General features: G+C 37.7%; 1 protein-coding gene across 1 annotated transcript; it reads left to right on the top strand.

The window, feature by feature from the left end:
• Positions 1 to 99: 99 nt before the first annotated feature.
• slc44a4 (solute carrier family 44 member 4) lies at positions 100 to 15,971 on the top strand. The gene is made up of 22 exons (XM_080295816.1): positions 100 to 277; positions 4,352 to 4,400; positions 4,650 to 4,723; positions 7,102 to 7,180; positions 7,281 to 7,380; positions 7,476 to 7,607; positions 8,065 to 8,125; positions 8,275 to 8,395; positions 8,968 to 9,051; positions 9,753 to 9,865; positions 10,020 to 10,142; positions 10,982 to 11,081; positions 11,282 to 11,374; positions 11,497 to 11,599; positions 12,023 to 12,282; positions 13,246 to 13,340; positions 13,471 to 13,574; positions 13,754 to 13,827; positions 13,989 to 14,059; positions 14,984 to 15,078; positions 15,169 to 15,253; positions 15,351 to 15,971. Exons 1-22 carry the CDS (start codon positions 232 to 234, stop codon positions 15,467 to 15,469), a joined length of 2,181 nt encoding a protein of 726 aa, XP_080151942.1. The 5' UTR covers positions 100 to 231; the 3' UTR covers positions 15,470 to 15,971.
• Positions 15,972 to 16,903: the final 932 nt, after the last annotated feature.

Below are 16,903 nucleotides of genomic sequence, written 5' to 3'. Positions count from 1 at the left end.
ACAATCTTTGGTCCACCGCGCAGGTGCGCATCCCTCAGCAGGTGCGCGTGCAGCGTCATTCCCTGGTTACAGCTGCCAGGAAGAAAAAGATTTCTTCAGTCATTAGTTGCAATGTCCGCGCTAACGCGGCGAAGCTCCCTCGGAAAAAGTCGGTTTTAGCTTCTTGTTTGTTTTAAGCTCGCAGTGTGTAGAAGAAGTTGCATTTTATGAGTGTGGAGGTCCAGGCGGAACATGGCTAAAGAAACACAAGAAGAGGAAAATCCGAACTCCGAATACGGTGAGCTGACGTCGGCCGTTGGTGTTCTCAGAGGATCTGCTTTCAGCGTTAAAGTAAAAATTTCCAAAGGCAGCTGAGAAAACTCTGAAATGAACGAGTTTAGAGTTAAATACTTTGTGAGAGCTGTGTTCATTTTTTGTGTCACGCCATTTTCTTTTTAGAGTTTTAAGTTAAAGTTTCTAACTCTTTTTTTTTTCTTTTTTTTTTAAATGAAGTGGTTATTAGCATAAACCCACTGTTTCTAACGTGGATTTTTTTAAATGACTGTTAGGTCGTTAAAGTTCAGTGATATCTTAATTATCTTCCTGTTTAACAGTAGGCCGTGTGCCAATATTAGTCTAATCAAACTGTTTTATTGTTTTACAGATAACCTAGTTTTAAAATGTTGTGACAGTTTTATTACTGACAAATCAGGACACCTCAGAAACCTGACTCTAAGAAAAAAGACAGTATCCAATGGGAGAAATAAGAAGGCTAAAATAGTTTTAAATAATTGCATCCTTTCCTTTAAAATTTCTTCCATTATTAATGTAATGCTTAGATTTAATCACAGTGTCAGTTGAGCATGGCCTTATGGTCAAATGTGTTAACTGTGTAGTGTTGGGGTTCGAAGGATTAGATACTAACTAACTAAATACTTGGTTATCTCTCATCTAAATACCAGTTTGTTCTCCCTGATGAGAATCCTCAGTTATTTAGGCTTGAAAGTTGCCTAAATCAACGTTTTATCATGAAAATATGTGCAGTTTATTTCTATAATGATCAGTTAACATTGTTTCATATTAGGGCGAATGTACACATAAGCACTATTGGTCTGCATAGTGTAAAAGCAGGGAGTCTGTGTTGCATTAGTTAACAGATTGTGGCCTTGTGGCCTTGTGGCTTGTGATTGTGGTTTGCACACAAACTCTAAAACTGGAGATGCTTAGATTCTTAAAAGACAAATTCTGTTGCTGCTGATGAAAACGTTTTGGCCACTTCACCTTGTGGAACGGAGTCTGCTCTGTTGGAGTACGTCATGAGTCTGTTGGCACTCTGGCAGGTTTGATAAGGCTACAATAAACAAACCCTCCCTGGAGGTAAACATACATGGATGGATGGATTTCATGTCCTTCCATATAAGATGTAAAAACCAGGTGACCACAGCATCACTGGCAGCTGAACCTCTGTTTCTTAAAAGTGTGTGTGTGTGTGTGTGTGTGTGTGTGTGTGTGTGTGTGTGTGTGTGTGTGTGTGTGTCAATTCAGATGAGTGGTCTAATGATGATTCAGCTTTAAAGCTATTCTTTGTTGCTCTGATTGGCTTCACAGGGAAGTAGAAATCATTTTCAGGGCTTTGGACACTTCCTGATTCATTAGTGAGAGATTTGTTTGCTCCCTTTTTTGGAGCTGTTGCACTTTGGTCTCGGTTAAGAAAGTTTAGACAGTGTTGAGAAAGATGTGCCTTATTGCAAATCATTGGCCGCAAAACTTGTTAAGCCTGCCTGGTTCAACAGGTGAACCAATGTCAGAACATAACTCTGTTAATAAAGCTAATGTAGGAGACAGGAGAATCGCACATAGGCTTTATTTTACATTCTTAACACATTTATAAAATGACTGAGTTAAATAAAATGATTTTGGTGTCAGCTGTCTGATAGTGAGTTGGAGTTTGTAGATTTGTTGCTGTTCTTGGGATCATTGTCCTGTTACATTACACAGCAACACACAGCCAAGCTTAACCTGTCAGACAGGTTTGGCATTTCACTCTACGGCATTTGACAATTTCCCCAGTACCCTTAATAATGGGTTTTGACACCTCTAGTATATATCAATAAAAACATGGTTAGATGCTCATTAGAATAGGTTCCTATTTTTTCCAAGGGTAAACACTGACAAAGACAACTCTCATTCCACAGGTCGGATTCGAACCAAGCTGTACAGTATATGGTCGCCTGCTCATCCCAGTGAGCTAAACTGGCTCTTGTTCATGGTTGACTTTACACAGTTGGTATGGGGTGTTTGTGCTGACATGGTTGTGTCTGTCTGAAGGACACTGTCCTAGAAGTCTTGTGATTTGTTCACATACAACTTTGCAAACTTAAATCCTGCAGCCATGTTCTTTTGTGGGAGAATAAGCTTCTTCTTTCTTTTTCATTATTTTTTTCAAATTGATGTTCTAATAAGAAAACCTTTCTCTGGTTATTGTAGCCATTGGAATGTTTAATCACAAGATATCCAGGAGTCGCATAACATTTGAATATTTAAAAAACCCAAAAACACCCCCGTTGTAAATCCGTCTCTGCCGGCTACAATTAACCAAGCCATAATTTCTTTTTACAGACAAACCGAAGAATTTAGGCAACATCTATGTTTTTCTTTGTGTCAGAGTCTCCTTGTGCCACTTCTATGTTAAGTCATTGCTTTAACTGGTTGCATTGCTGTGGGTTTAAAGGACTGGGTCTGTTCTGTCATCTGCCTCATTCATCTTAAGACAGGGTCATGCGATAACTTTCGTATTCATGGTCCTTTGTAATTTTTTCAAACTCAAGCTGTAAAATACCAGCCTGTATGAGGTTCAAAGTTTAAAGGTTTAAGGCTTTGCATCAGTTTTTTACGAGGTGTGTCATCTAAAGGTGCAGACTGTCATTTACTCTAAACACACAACAGCGTCCTAGCAGATGAAATCTGACACTCACGGAAAAACAAACCAGTGAAAAGCTGTCTGTGTTGTCAGCATTTTGTATCTCTGACGTTTCTCTAAGTATTTCTCGAGTGGAGATTTGGAGGACGTTAGTGTAGTCTTTTCAATGAATTGTTTGTTTGACACACCTGATATTTCAATGACTGAACAATACTGAGATGAAAAACTTTCTGATCTTATGTGTTGCAGTAATTGGCATTTTATTAGCCCTTCCTGTTTTGAAGGATTACACTATAATGTACATTTAGCTTTTTGTTATGGCCACTTATTGCCAGCTTTGAATCACATGATTGGCCCTGAAGTTCATACATCCTGTTGTAATATTTGCATCCTTCTCGGAAAGCCTGAGGGACTATGTGCAATGTTGACACACTGTCCTTTCAGCTCTATTCAAATTACTCAGTGAGACGACTTTTAAATGTTGTAACTTTTAAGCTACCTTATGCTTTTAGTTTTCATAAAGTGAGGAGTGCAGCTTTTTCTTATGATCAAATATGAAGTACACGTGGATTACAAAGCCATAAATTGTTTAGTCATTGTATTTAATACCATATGAGGGTGGCTTGTCCTATCGGGTTATTCCTGCTCGACAGGATAATGCAGATCTGACTTTGGTGGATGGAATTTTTTTTTTTCAGCTGAAAGTCTCTCAAAGACGTTTCCTGAGTTTCATTGTTTGCAATTAAACTAGTACACTTTGCTTTGTAGAGGCAGGACAGTCTCATTGTTTCAATTCAAATTCTATTTTTAAAAAAAACTATGTCGACAAATGATTATCCTGAGAGCTGCTGCTGTCAGTGCTGTGCCTCACTCAGTCATTTTTTTTTACTCCCTATGGTATGATTAAACATATATTTTCTAACATAAAATATGCATTTTATTTTATATTCAGACCCGCTTGATTTGTAAGTCCACTGTATTCATTGTTGGTTCCTGCTAACTGTCCCTCTCTCTGTTCCAGGAAACAACAATGACATATTTCTTCCTAGTAATTCAATTCCTGTCATAGTGATTATACAGCAACACCTCTATGAACAATCAGCCCATAAAATATGAATGCAAGTCCCTGAAAGTTTTCCTTATTCACTTAGAAGTAATTCATTAACTTTAAACAGAGGGTGCCTGTTTTTTAAAGTTAAACAAATCTAACTATAAGAAATATTTCAGGAACTGGCTAAATAAAACTCCAGTATAACCAGGTTGAAAGATGGCAATGGTCAAAATGTCTTTATCCAAAAAGGCCTGTTTTAATAACTGCAACTTGTCCATTGTTGCACAGTTATACATTAAATCAGCAGTTCAAAAATGTGTAAGAAACTGCTAATGTGTCCTTGATCATCTGTTCACAAATAAGGAAGTTGTTGATTAATGGCGAATGTTTGCCTTTCCCAGGACAACCAGCGCAGTTTGACCATAATTTCAAAGGACCTGTAAAGAATAGGTAAGTCTGACTCAAAGCTCACTGGATAGGTGGTGAAATTCTTACATTTTAACCCCCCTGTCCTCTGTCCAGCTGTGTGGTTCCTGGTGTAGTGTGTGTGTTTTCTTTTGGCCTAGGAAGACACATTTATCACATTTAATGAAGACACATTTAACAAAATCAAAAACCCATGCAAAGCTTACCCTGTTCACTTTACTTAATACTATCTCACTTTCTTTTTCTTTTCTTTTTTTTCTTTTTTTTACACAGAGGGTGTACAGATATAATCTGCTGTATTCTCTTCCTGCTGGTCATCATTGGCTACATAGTAGTTGGAGTTTTAGGTAAGAGAAACCCAACCCTGCCAGCACAGGCATTATGTGCCCAACTGTGTTTTCATATGTCCTCATGTTTTTCACTTCATACTCATTGCTGCTATATACTATAAAATACTATAAATACTATAAAATAATAATGACAATAATAGTGAAAGAAAGTCCTAGGACAGTTATTTGCCATTGAGGAGACAAGATGCAGTGGGGATAAAAGAGACCTGGAGTCTTTTAGTCTTCCTCACAGGTACTCTAAAACGGCGGTCGGAAGGCAACAACTCAAACTCACTGTGAAGTGGATGGTTCAAACAACTCATAATAGAATGAGCCTTTCTAAGCACATTTCTATTGTAAATGGCCAAAAGTCCATCTTGCCAGCGCCCTGAAATTTTGCTAGCAGTTTTTACCAGAAGTCCCAACCGATTCTTATTCTTCACCGTCAGGTTACCAAACCAGGCAGCGATACAAAAAGACATCACAGATTCGAACACAACTTCTATAAAACAAAGACAACATCTCAGATGAGACATTAAATGATCTCATTTTCCTTAAAAAGAACAGTCTTTGTTGAACATTTTTTTTAGTAGTGGCATCAGCATGAGATTCAAAACACAGTTTATGGTCAAGTACCACACCTAGATATTTATAACTCTCAACTATCCCAATATCGGCAGATTTAATGATAGTGGGTGATGAGCTATAAGAGGACTTCCTAAAATCAATAATCATGTCTTTAGTTTTTGACACGTTAAGTGAAAGGAAGGACTCATCACACCAATTCACAAAATCATCTACAACCTGTCCATGGCCTGACTCGTCCCCCACTAGAAGACTGACGATCACTGTGTCGTCAGCAAACTTCAGGATATGTCTGTTCGTGAAATTGCTGCGACACTCATTCGTGTACAGAATGAACAGTAGGGGAGAGAGGCAGCAACCCTGGGGTGATCCAGTAGAGGAGGAGAGCACATCAGAAAATACATGATTCACCCTCACGCATTGTGACCTATTAGTCAGAAAGTCTGTCACCCAGCCGACCAGACTAGTGTCAAGCTTGAAATAATTGTAAAGCCTGTCAGCAAGTAAGAAGGGTTGAATTGTATTGAATGCTGATGAAAAGTCAGCAAATAATAATCTTGCATGGGTGTGGGGGGCCTCAAGATGCTTATACAAGAGATGCAGGAGTGTGACAGCAGCATCCTCCACACCTCTCCCTGCTCTATAGACGAACTGGAAGGGGTCAAGATGGTGTTCAACATGCATTAAAATCTCCATCTTAATTATCTTCTCAAATAACTTCATCACTAAAGAAGTCAGAGCCACATGCCTAAAATCATTCAGTACCTTAGGAGAACTGCCCTTAGCAACAGGAACAATGATGGCATGTTTCCAAATCTTAGGTACTGTCTGTAGCTCTGAAGAAAGTGAGAAGATATGGTGAAAAATCCCACTCAGCTGATCAGCACAAGTTCTCAGTACCTGTCCACAGATGTTGTCAGGTCCAGGACTCTTGCTTTTAGTGTTTCTAAAAAGATTAGCTACCCCCCTCTCATCAATACAAATTGATGGGGGAGTGATAGTCTTTTCCCTCAGTGTGCTGGTCTGCCTAGAACAGTCAAAGTTCTCAAAACGAAGGTAAAAACTGTTAAGACTGTCTGCCAGATGTTTGTCAGAGGTAAACCCCTCTAAGGTCTAATTAGTCATGTGTCCGTGTTTTTCGTATGAAGCTACTATGTAGTTGATATAAAGAACTAGGTAGGGTGGAAGAGCAAGCCTGCCTCTATACAGCAGGCTATAACAATATGTAACCCATCAAGTCACTAGTTAACTTTCTGACTTCACAGAAACTACTGGTTTTTAGAATCATTCATCGTTCATGAATTTTGTTGCATTTAGACCAATTTGTGTTAACTATTTTTCCCTCTTGTCAAACCAGAAGATTCATTTAATGGCAGAGATTTACAGCTCTTGATTTATAAATGCCAAGTAGATTACATGATGTAAAGGATTACACTTGTTGTTTCTTTCAGTTGTTTAGTTTCTATTGTTACTATGAACAGCTATGTTTTTCATATAGTTCCAGTCAGCAGCTTTTTATTGCTCTGTCATCAAACTCATTCCAACACTCAGGGCCATCTGTTATCTAGAGCAAACACAGCGGCCTGATGGGTCATGAAGTGACCTTATTTGTGTGTTCAATGGCTAGTATTTCCCAAATCTATTTCCTCCATTGAGATTATTAAAAGCACTGCACACAAGGGTGGATTTATAGTGGGAGAAATCTGCAAGCAACACATTGAACAAGATGGATTGGGTCAAACATTTACACGATTGGCTTTTAGTTTCTTTCTGAGTATTAATTTGTGCTTTTTTTTTCTCCCCTCTGTCAGCTTGGATCTATGGAGATCCAAGAGATATTCTTTACGCAAGAAACTCAACTGGCTGGTTCTGTGGAGTTGGGCCAAATAAGTAATTTAACCATTGTTTAGAGTCATTTTATTTAAATATAGAAAATATATACACACTTAATAATATAATATGAAATAAAAACTTTATTCATGTCTTTCAGAGACCGACCCAACTTGCTTTACTTTGACATTCTCAAATGTGCAACGTCTGTCAATGTGATGGCAAGTGTTCTCAATGGTTTCCAGTGTCCAACCACGCAGGTACACACAGCTGCTGCAGTTTGCTGTTCCTGTTCAAACTCTTTACTTTCCTCTCTGTGCTGCATAAATATTCCTATTTTTTTCATTACCCATAGGTGTGTGTGAAAGAATGTCCCTCTGACTTCTGGGCCGTGAAGATACAGTCGTACCTTCCAGGTGAAAAACCTGCAAACGTTTTCAATCCAAATTACTGCGTGCCATCTCTTAACCTCAACAATTCTAACTTGGTAAGCTACAAACGGTGTTTAAAAGAAAGTATTCTTGTCACGCTACTGGGCTGGCGGCGTGAACAGCCAACTTTGTGAAGATCATAACTCGAGAACAGGGAAACTTGAGACTTTCAATTTGATTTTCAAATCTCAGTAAAGTTTGAATATTAGTGACCTCGATGCTTAAAGTCAAGGTCAGAGGTCATGTTTTTTGTACAATATCCTAGGAAATCAGATCTATTAAAAATCTTGGACGAGTTCAAATCTCGGTGACCTTGACCTCAAAGTCAGTGTCAGAAAATCTTAAAATAACTTGCATTAACTCATAGAAGATGTTGCGTAGAGGTTTCAGATTTATGCCATAGCTGCAGTCTAGGAGGCAGGGCTAGCACTGGTGGCTGTCTCTATTTTTATGTATTCTATGTATGCAGTATTTATTTTTGGCCAAAACTTGATTGTTAAACATGTTTTTCAGAGTGTTAGTGAGATTGTACAAAAGGAGCGGTGTCCTTTCATGCTCATACCTACAACCCCTGGTCAGTAACAAATTCACATTACTGCTTTCATTTAAATTTCCTTGTATGTTCAATACACAGTACAGTACCTTGTGTATAGAGATCTAAAAAACATTCTAACTCCATATTTATGGTTAATTTTATTTTCCCTTTTTGTTCTGTGTGGTTAGTGCTGGGGAGATGTTTTCCTGATATCACAGCCTTGGGGAACATACCTTTATACTTTGCGAATGTTCCAGGCTTGCCTGCCTCAGTGAATGACACTGTTGCCCTCATCAAAAATGGCACTGGGTAATAGACATTATCAAGATGACTATGAATCTAAATGAACCCACAGACTTTAATAATCTTGTGTCTTTTTCCTCCTTATCAACAGCACAGGGTTGGTGGTTTTGTGAGTCTCTGTTGAGCCGTAGCGTAGCAGCTAGTTCTAGTTGCTCTTGTTGCTGCGTTTAACTCACTTATACACAGCGGCCTTAGATTTCATGTGACACACTGTCTTGGGATTTGCAGCCCTAAAGCATTAATGAGTAGTTGTCTTACACTCTCTGTCTGCCTATGCTGAATATCTTGGGTTATTTCTGGTTTCTATGACTTCCCAGCTTTATTAGTGTCACATTAGACATGTAGAACATAATTATATAAAAATGGTCACTGTTGGCTGCATGATGATCTTTTTACGCACCTTTTAATTACCCCCGTACCACTTTTAGAAATGGGTTTTAAATGCTGTTGTTCGTTGTTTTTTTTTTGTGTTTTTTTTTTTTTTTCATTTGTAGTATTTGTTTTATCTGATGATGACTTTTTACTATTTAAAAGCAAAGGTGCCACCATCACATCTTGTCCTGTTTTGTCTTCGTTAGGGGCATTATCAACAGCTTTAACGCTAAGGACATCGCCACCCGAATCTTTGCAGATTTTGCATCGTCATGGCCGTGGATCATCCTGTGAGTTTCCCTGCTGAACCAGCATTGCACACTGCCACCTGCTGATGTACAGATAGAAGTCAGATTTTGTAATGAAGTTTTGATGATATCGAATAAGCCTTAACACAAAGTAGTAGTGTCAACTTAATATCTAAAATGCTGTATCAGGTGCTCTGTCTTAATAAGAAAACTAACAGAATACAATCACTTTCAATTATTATTTTTAATATAAAAATAAATGATTACTGTATATTAATATACTTGTCAGTGAGTTCAGATGATCTGTTTGCTATCAAAAAGGTACCAAGTTATTGTTTAAAGCATGTGGTTATCAGCATACACTTACATCCTCTTCACGGGGAACACCTGCACAGTGTAATTCAATTAGAAACATGACATGAATTCTGCTTTTACATAATCTATGCATTTTCTTTTTGTCATGTAGGTTAATGATTTCAGTGTATTGCAAATACACTACTGCCCTCACAATTGCTTCAGGAGCAAATATAAAATATTACCTTATTGACAGTGTCAGCAAAAAAGTAAATGGTACCAGTAGAAGTTGTGGCAGAGGCTTTGTATGAGATTACATTAAGTTGGATATGTGTTCTTAATATAGTTTACATCTTTCTCACGGCTTTCTTTTTACCTTAAAATCGTTGCTTTAATTTCTTATAAATGTCCTAACTGTCCCTCCATCCTGTCCACTTGTCCTGTCTCAGTGGTTTGGTGATAGCCATGCTTGTCAGTCTGTTGTTCCTGTTGCTGTTGAGGTTTACCGCTCCAGTCATGGTGTGGGTCCTCATCATTGGAGTGTTGGCTGCTGGAGCTTATGGTAAATACACACCTGGAATAGTTTTTAAATCAGGCACACAGAGGTGCAGTGATGTCTGGATATAAAGAGGACCTAGTTATTTTATTTGTTGAAATACAAAGTGAAGTTAAAAAAAACAAAACAATTTTTTTCTCTTTTTTTTTTCTTTTTTCAGGAATATGGCACTGCGCCTGGGAATATATAAACTACAAACAAAACTCTGCTACCATCACTACAATTGGATTCACCACAAATTTCCAGAGTTATCTAGAAGTCCAAGAGACTTGGCTGGCATTCTGTGAGTGTCATTAAAATGCTATTTAGTTCTAACCTTTGCTGTGCTGTTCAAATGTCACCAAATATTTCTCTGTCTCGTCTTTGTAATGTTCTCAGAGGTTGAGAGCGAGCAAGCTGTGGGTGCATTAATAAGCTAATTGGGTCAAGTGTTGGATATAAAAGTAAATAAATTAATCTAGAACTGGAAATTATGCATTTACACTAGAAAGAAAGTGCTTTTCTTTATATGGCCATTTTGACAGTTTATGCACAGCAGCTATTCTGTGGTATTTTACAAGTAAGAGTACAGAGGAAAAGAGAGGTATAAAATCTAAATAAACAAGGACATTATTGGCACATTATGTGTGTACTGAAATCAGTATATCTAAAAATAAATGCAATAAAACCACTGTTGGCTTGCAGGAATTGCATGTCATGTTTACAGCACCTCTTGAATAATGACATTGTAAAACAGATTCAGTAACACAAATATCCTTTAGTTTGGGGGTTATAGTTTTCTTTGTTTTACACTGACACATTAAGCATTGGTAGCTTAATGTTGATTGTTAAAAGATGAATTCTTTTGTGTGTCTGGGCCAAAGGCCACAGTTTATTCGGCAGTAGTTACACACAGTAAAATATACAAAACAAGTATACACACATACACATACATGAGTAAGGTACATGGGTATATAAAAGTTCAAAGCTAGGCATGTTAAAAGATCAGAACAAATAAAGTACATTACAAGTAAAGTAACAGGGAGAACACATGTGGGCTAATATCTGTGTGTATGATTGTGGTGTGTAGCAGTTGGGTGTGGGCTTGTTCTTTTTTGTGACTCTCGTTATTCTGCTCCTCAGTGATAATTTTATGCATAGTTGAGGGGATCCTTCTGCTGACCCTCATCTTCTTACGCACAAGAATCCTCATTGCCATCGCCCTCATCCAGGAGTCCAGCAAGTAGGTTAAACAAAACGAAAAATCATCCACAGGACTGGCTCGCTTTTAACAAATGTGATGTGAATAATTCAATTCTTAATCTTAAAAGGGACTCTATTAGTTTTACTTATCACAATAAAAGTAACAGTGCGTTTTTATCTTATTGTGAAAATGTCACAAAACCTTGGCATGACCTCATGATGTGTGTTGATATTCTGCAGAGCTATCAGCTACATGATGTCCACTCTGCTGTACCCTGTGGTCACCTTTGTTCTCCTGGTGGTGTGTGTGGCTTACTGGGGAGCTACTGCTTTGTATCCATTATTGTTATGTTTGCATGTGTGTACATGTTATTCTCAGGCTACACTATGGTCTGTAATATATAGATGATATTTGATAAACGCTTTCAGTTCTTTTCTTAAACAAATGGATGCAGATATTTGGCTACTTCAGGAAGTCCCACCTACAAAGTGGTGGCTCTGAACTCCACCATGAACGACTGTAGTAGTATCGATGGCACCAAGAACTGTGACCCTCTGGTGAGCCTACTGGGGATAAATTTTCAAAACATTTTTTTCCTTGACTTGTCTAGGAGATAATTAACTGTAATTCAATTCAGGGTCACCTGATCCAGCCCTAACTATAATCTTCATAATAAGGCTGAAAGTTTTGATTTTTTTTTATCTTAAAAATAGAGAGGGATGTTTTGTGAATTCAAACTGGGACCTGGCTCCATAGCAAAGGGACCTGATAGCTGAAGTTTTACCTCACGGTCTTGGAGCAAAGTGTTGTGATATGATGATTGATAGAGTCTTGTCATTCAGGATTAAAGAGGATTTAAAACGATTGTTTAATTGGTTAATAATTGGTTTACTGTTTGTTTGTTTGTTTTTGGTAGCCTTTTGGCAAATACATGCACAACCATTTCATATGGTTGTGCTACTTTCTTGTTCTCCTCGCAGAACTTCACCTCATCGGATTACCCAAACTGCCCCTCAGCCAGCTGCATCTTCATCAACTACAATAGCACGGACACCTTCCGGAAGAACCTCCAGTACCTGCACATCTACAACGTGGTGGCTTTTCTCTGGTGTGTCAACTTTGTCATTGCTCTTGGACAGTGCACGCTGGCTGGAGCTTTCGCCTCCTACTACTGGGCTTTCGAAAAACCGTCTGACATCCCCATGTTCCCTCTCTTTGGAGGTTTTATACGCTCACTCAGGTAGGTTAATGAGCAACTACCACATCCTGCAACAATGAATGAGTAAAGAGTAAATGACCCAGAGGTGCCATTTTGAGACCCAATTCTTTTTATATGATTACAGTATGTTTCAGAGGATAACGCACACAAAGCCTAATATTTTCATAATTTATAATTGGGGGGGCTGAAGAAATATTAGAAACGTGGATTATTTTTCCATTAAGCTGCCGTGGATGACTGTGAACGTAACTTTGTTTTATGTTCTGTAACTTGTCAAACGTTTTTACCTAGAAGTCAAAGTCTGCAAGTAGAGGGTGATTCTTAGTACAGGCCGACCGCAGCAATTAAACCAGCCACATCTCTATTTTTTATTTTAACTTTGATTTGTAAATTGTCTGCTGTACACAGCTAATCTAATATTTCCTGACATGATGTCCCACATAAGTTTTGTTCTTCTTAAAAAAAAGAACTACATTATCAATGCTGCTATTTCATCATTCATTCTTCAGCACGTTGCATTCAGTAGCCAGTAGACACATGTCAGTATAAAAGATGGACATGCCAACATAATGCCAGCCACTGATTTTTCATGTCCTGTTTTGAAGCCTTGACTTGAGCGCTGTAATCTTAGTGTTTTGAAACCAGATGTCATGAGGCTGATCAGACTGAGAAACTGAGGGACACCCCATTCATTGCTAACCATTGGCCATATCCTAAGTAATACTCCTTCCAGATTCTAAAAATGATCCCAATTTACAAAATGGACTTGATGTTGTATTTACGAAACTAACAACTGGACCTAAAATCTTACCACAGAGCGAAGGAGCTAAAGAAGATTTTCACATATGTCTTTGTAAAAACAGAAGTGTCTGTTTAATTGTCGTTGCCAGTTTTAGGCATTCAGTATTAGTTTAGTTTTTACACCTGGAATCTACATATATCTTTTAAACTGGCTAAGAATACAACATGTAATGATTTTTCAAGGTACCATTTGGGCTCTTTGGCATTTGGTGCTTTGATCCTGACCCTGGTTCAGATCATGAGGTTGATCCTGGAGTACATTGACCAGAAAACAAGAGGTAAGAGTGATAATATTCTCAGATGTCACTGCCACAGGATACGAGTAAAAGTATATTTTGAAATAACTGGGTGGTCAAAGATGTTTATATACTAAGACACTAAGAATTTTCCCTGACTTGTCGTCTCCAGGGTCGCAGAACAGTTGTGTGCGTTTTATATTGTGCTGCCTGAAGTGCTGCTTGTGGTGTCTGGAGAAGTTCATAAAGTTCATCAACAGGAACGCTTACATCATGGTGAGAGGACATCATGTGAAAAACAGCCTTTGATATTAACTATAAGCGTTTCTTTTTCTACTCTAAACATGATAAAATTTGTTTTACTATCTTTACATAATTTATCCAGTATTTCACTGGAGTCTGAAAATCACTCTGTTTTTTTGTTTGTTTGTTTGTTTGTTTGTTTGTTTTGTCAGATTGCCATTTATGGGAAAAACTTCTGTGTCTCAGCCAAAAATGCTTTTCAGCTGCTCATGAGAAATGTGATAAGGTTTGTGTTGTAGTTATTTCCACAGTAAAGGGTCTGTGCTTAGTACTTCATGCTTACAGTTCCTGTAATGCTTGTACAGAACATGAATGTATTTGCACATGTTTGAGAGACTGAGTGATTTAGTGTCGTGTTTCTCCGTCCTGCCCTGCTTGTGCTCTCAGGGTTGTGGTGCTCGATAAAGTCACAGACCTGCTGCTATTCTTTGGGAAGCTGATGGTGGTTGGAGGTGTAGGTAAGGACGACATCGATTCATCTAGCAAATCTGTCACTGTGGGGTTTTTTTGTAAAAATACTCTGTAGCAGGTTTTATGTTATTATAGAATATTTTCAATTAAATTTGTAGATTGATTTTTAATCTGTTGGGGAGATGTTCCAATTTATATTTATAAAGGAACTAGACGAGTCTGGCCTGGTCCAAACTCGTCTGCCTTTTAAGCTGTTACAATTGTCAACAAGTTGATAAATGGTCTTTGTGCTGTGTGCTGGTGAGTGTAGTGGAAGCATCAGAGAAAACTCAAAACAGCTGCAAGCTACATCCGCAAACATGGTGGAGAGGCAAATTTATGAGATTAAAAAACAAATCAGCCATGCTGTGCATAGAGCTGGTAAAGAGTGCACAAGGCAGAAACACTGCCAGTGTGTTTGGAAGCTGCCAGGGACGAAATGTCACAGACACGCACACGATGTGCACCCAGGGTGAGACGGGAACGCCCTGTGGGTTGATCACTGTGACTGACTCTGAGACACTCTCATTTAAATCACCAGTAATCTCTCATTGGAGTATGATTGAACTTTGAAGTTAAATAAGTGGAAACTGGAAAAGTTCAGTTTCTAGTTGAGTTCCTGCCAAACAGAATCTGTTTCAGTTGTTTGTAGCTGCATGTTAAAACAATTAGTGCTTTAAGGGGAGTGCTAAAACACAGGAAGTTCAAACAATCAATTTAAAGAAAAAGAAAAAGTACAACTAAAATATATACAAAGCTGCAATAGTTTACATTCAATCATTAAAAAAAGTGATAAATGCTAAATTAGAAAGTACAAAAGAAACCCTGAAAATGATGAAAGCATCTCAGCAGCATTTGGTCACTGCTGATTAAACTCTAATATCTCAGTTTGTCCGAAAGAATAGGTTCTGAAGTCTGAATCTCCTTTCCAGGTGTTTTGTCCTTCTTTTTCTTCTCTGGACGAATTAAGCTGCCGGGCTCCAGCTTCCGTTCCGAGAACCTCAACTACTACTGGATGCCAATAATTGTGAGCTAATCTCTTTTTTTAGGATAGTTATCCTTGTTTCCATTTTTCAGGGATTTGTCGTTGATTTATTTTTTTCCTTTGTTCCTGTAGACGGTGGCGTTGGGTAGCTACCTCATAGCACACGGATTTTTCAGCGTGTATAACATGTGTGTGGACACACTCTTCCTCTGCTTCTGTGAGTAAATACAGTTTACTGAATAATGTTTGATCACATTATTTCCACATAAGCGAGCAGCGCATTGCTCACACTCGTCTTCCTGTCTCACCCACAGTGGAAGATCTGGAGCGTAATGATGGATCTGCAGAGAGGCCGTACTTCATGTCTAAAGGCCTCATGAAAATCCTCAATAAATCCAACAAGATTCAAAAAAAGCAGAAAGCTAAGGACTGAAGATATTTGTTGGGGTTTTCTGCATATGTATATGAAACCACACAAAACTGTCACACACATTCAGGATGTCTTTCTTTGTATCTCTTCACTTTTAGATATCGTTAGCTAGGTTTAACAAAATTACTCTGCAATTTAGCACTTTTTAATAGCTTGCTTTTTGTTTTAACATTTATATTTAGTATTAATGACTGTACATATAAAAGGACCGAGAGATTCCAAGTAATGCAAATCTATTCATCTGTTCATAAGCACTTTTCTGTAAGGTGATCTTTCTTTTGCTTTAGCAGCATTTAATCCTCCTGCTGGTTGATTGGTTGTTACAGTTTTGAATGTCAGTTGAAAGTTAAGACTCAATGTACAACTTGAATTCTAGAGAAACATTTAAGCTAATTTCTAAAAATGCTCTTACCGGTATATATTTTGAGATTTGTAAAGCTTTTATACATTTTTATGTTCACAATATTGTTAATTAATTGTAAAAGAATAAAGTTGTAAATATGAACATCTGCCTCCAGCAGCTTCTGTGTGGATTCTCATCGTTTTAGAGCCATTTTTTCCTACCTCTGAGTTCAGTTTCATATTTACTACCAGAATCACCTTTTTTACTTTCACAAGTAAAATATTACGGTATTCGCTATATGGTCCACATGATAGTCCTATTTTATTAGAACTTCATTAGGATTTTTGGGTAAAACCCATCTCACATTGGCCTTGTATAGTGCACTCTGCAGGATTGTACTGCATGAATTGTAGATTGGGGTTTCTAGTCAGTTTAAAGCTGACCGATAAATCTGCCCCATTTCACAATAGGAAGAGATATTGATTTATTCACTGATCTGATTTTGGAGAGTGCCTTGTATATTATTATAGTCAGTAGTTTGGGGGTTTTGAGATTATGGATAGCACCACAATTGATAGTGTTTATAATTTGACCTGATTAGGCTTAAATTTCTTTTTTCACTGTAGAATTAATTTGATGATGGTCTAAAAATGTATTCACATTAATCCCTTATTGTAATTCTAATCTGTCAGATGGAATGAAGTCTATTTCTAAATAAATATATGTTTGGAGCATTTTAATTCCTTTACAACTGCAATCTAGGAAGTTTATCATGTTATTGTTTTGTCAGGCTTCGGGGTTGTTCCAGATGGGTGTATGCATGGGATTAATGAAGACTGAAGATTTTTAAAAACTCCCACCATGCTGTCATAGATGAGCCAATATTAATGCTTTTAAAGCATACGTGTCATTTGATGTTTCAGCTACTGAATGGTAGCACTGAAATCTCTATTTTTACATAGTTTTACCTAGAATTATTTTATTCCTCAATTATTTTCATTAAATATATTTTATGAATATTTAATTTTCCAGTCTGAATAAAAGTCCCTGAAAGTTTTTATTCTTTGAGGCTCCAGTACTGTGTTCCGAGCACA

Source organism: Astatotilapia calliptera, chromosome 22 (assembly GCF_964374335.1).
Source record: "Astatotilapia calliptera chromosome 22, fAstCal68.1, whole genome shotgun sequence".
NCBI classification, from domain to species: domain Eukaryota; kingdom Metazoa; phylum Chordata; class Actinopteri; order Cichliformes; family Cichlidae; genus Astatotilapia; species Astatotilapia calliptera.
This window is presented reverse-complemented; position numbering and strand designations above follow the sequence as displayed.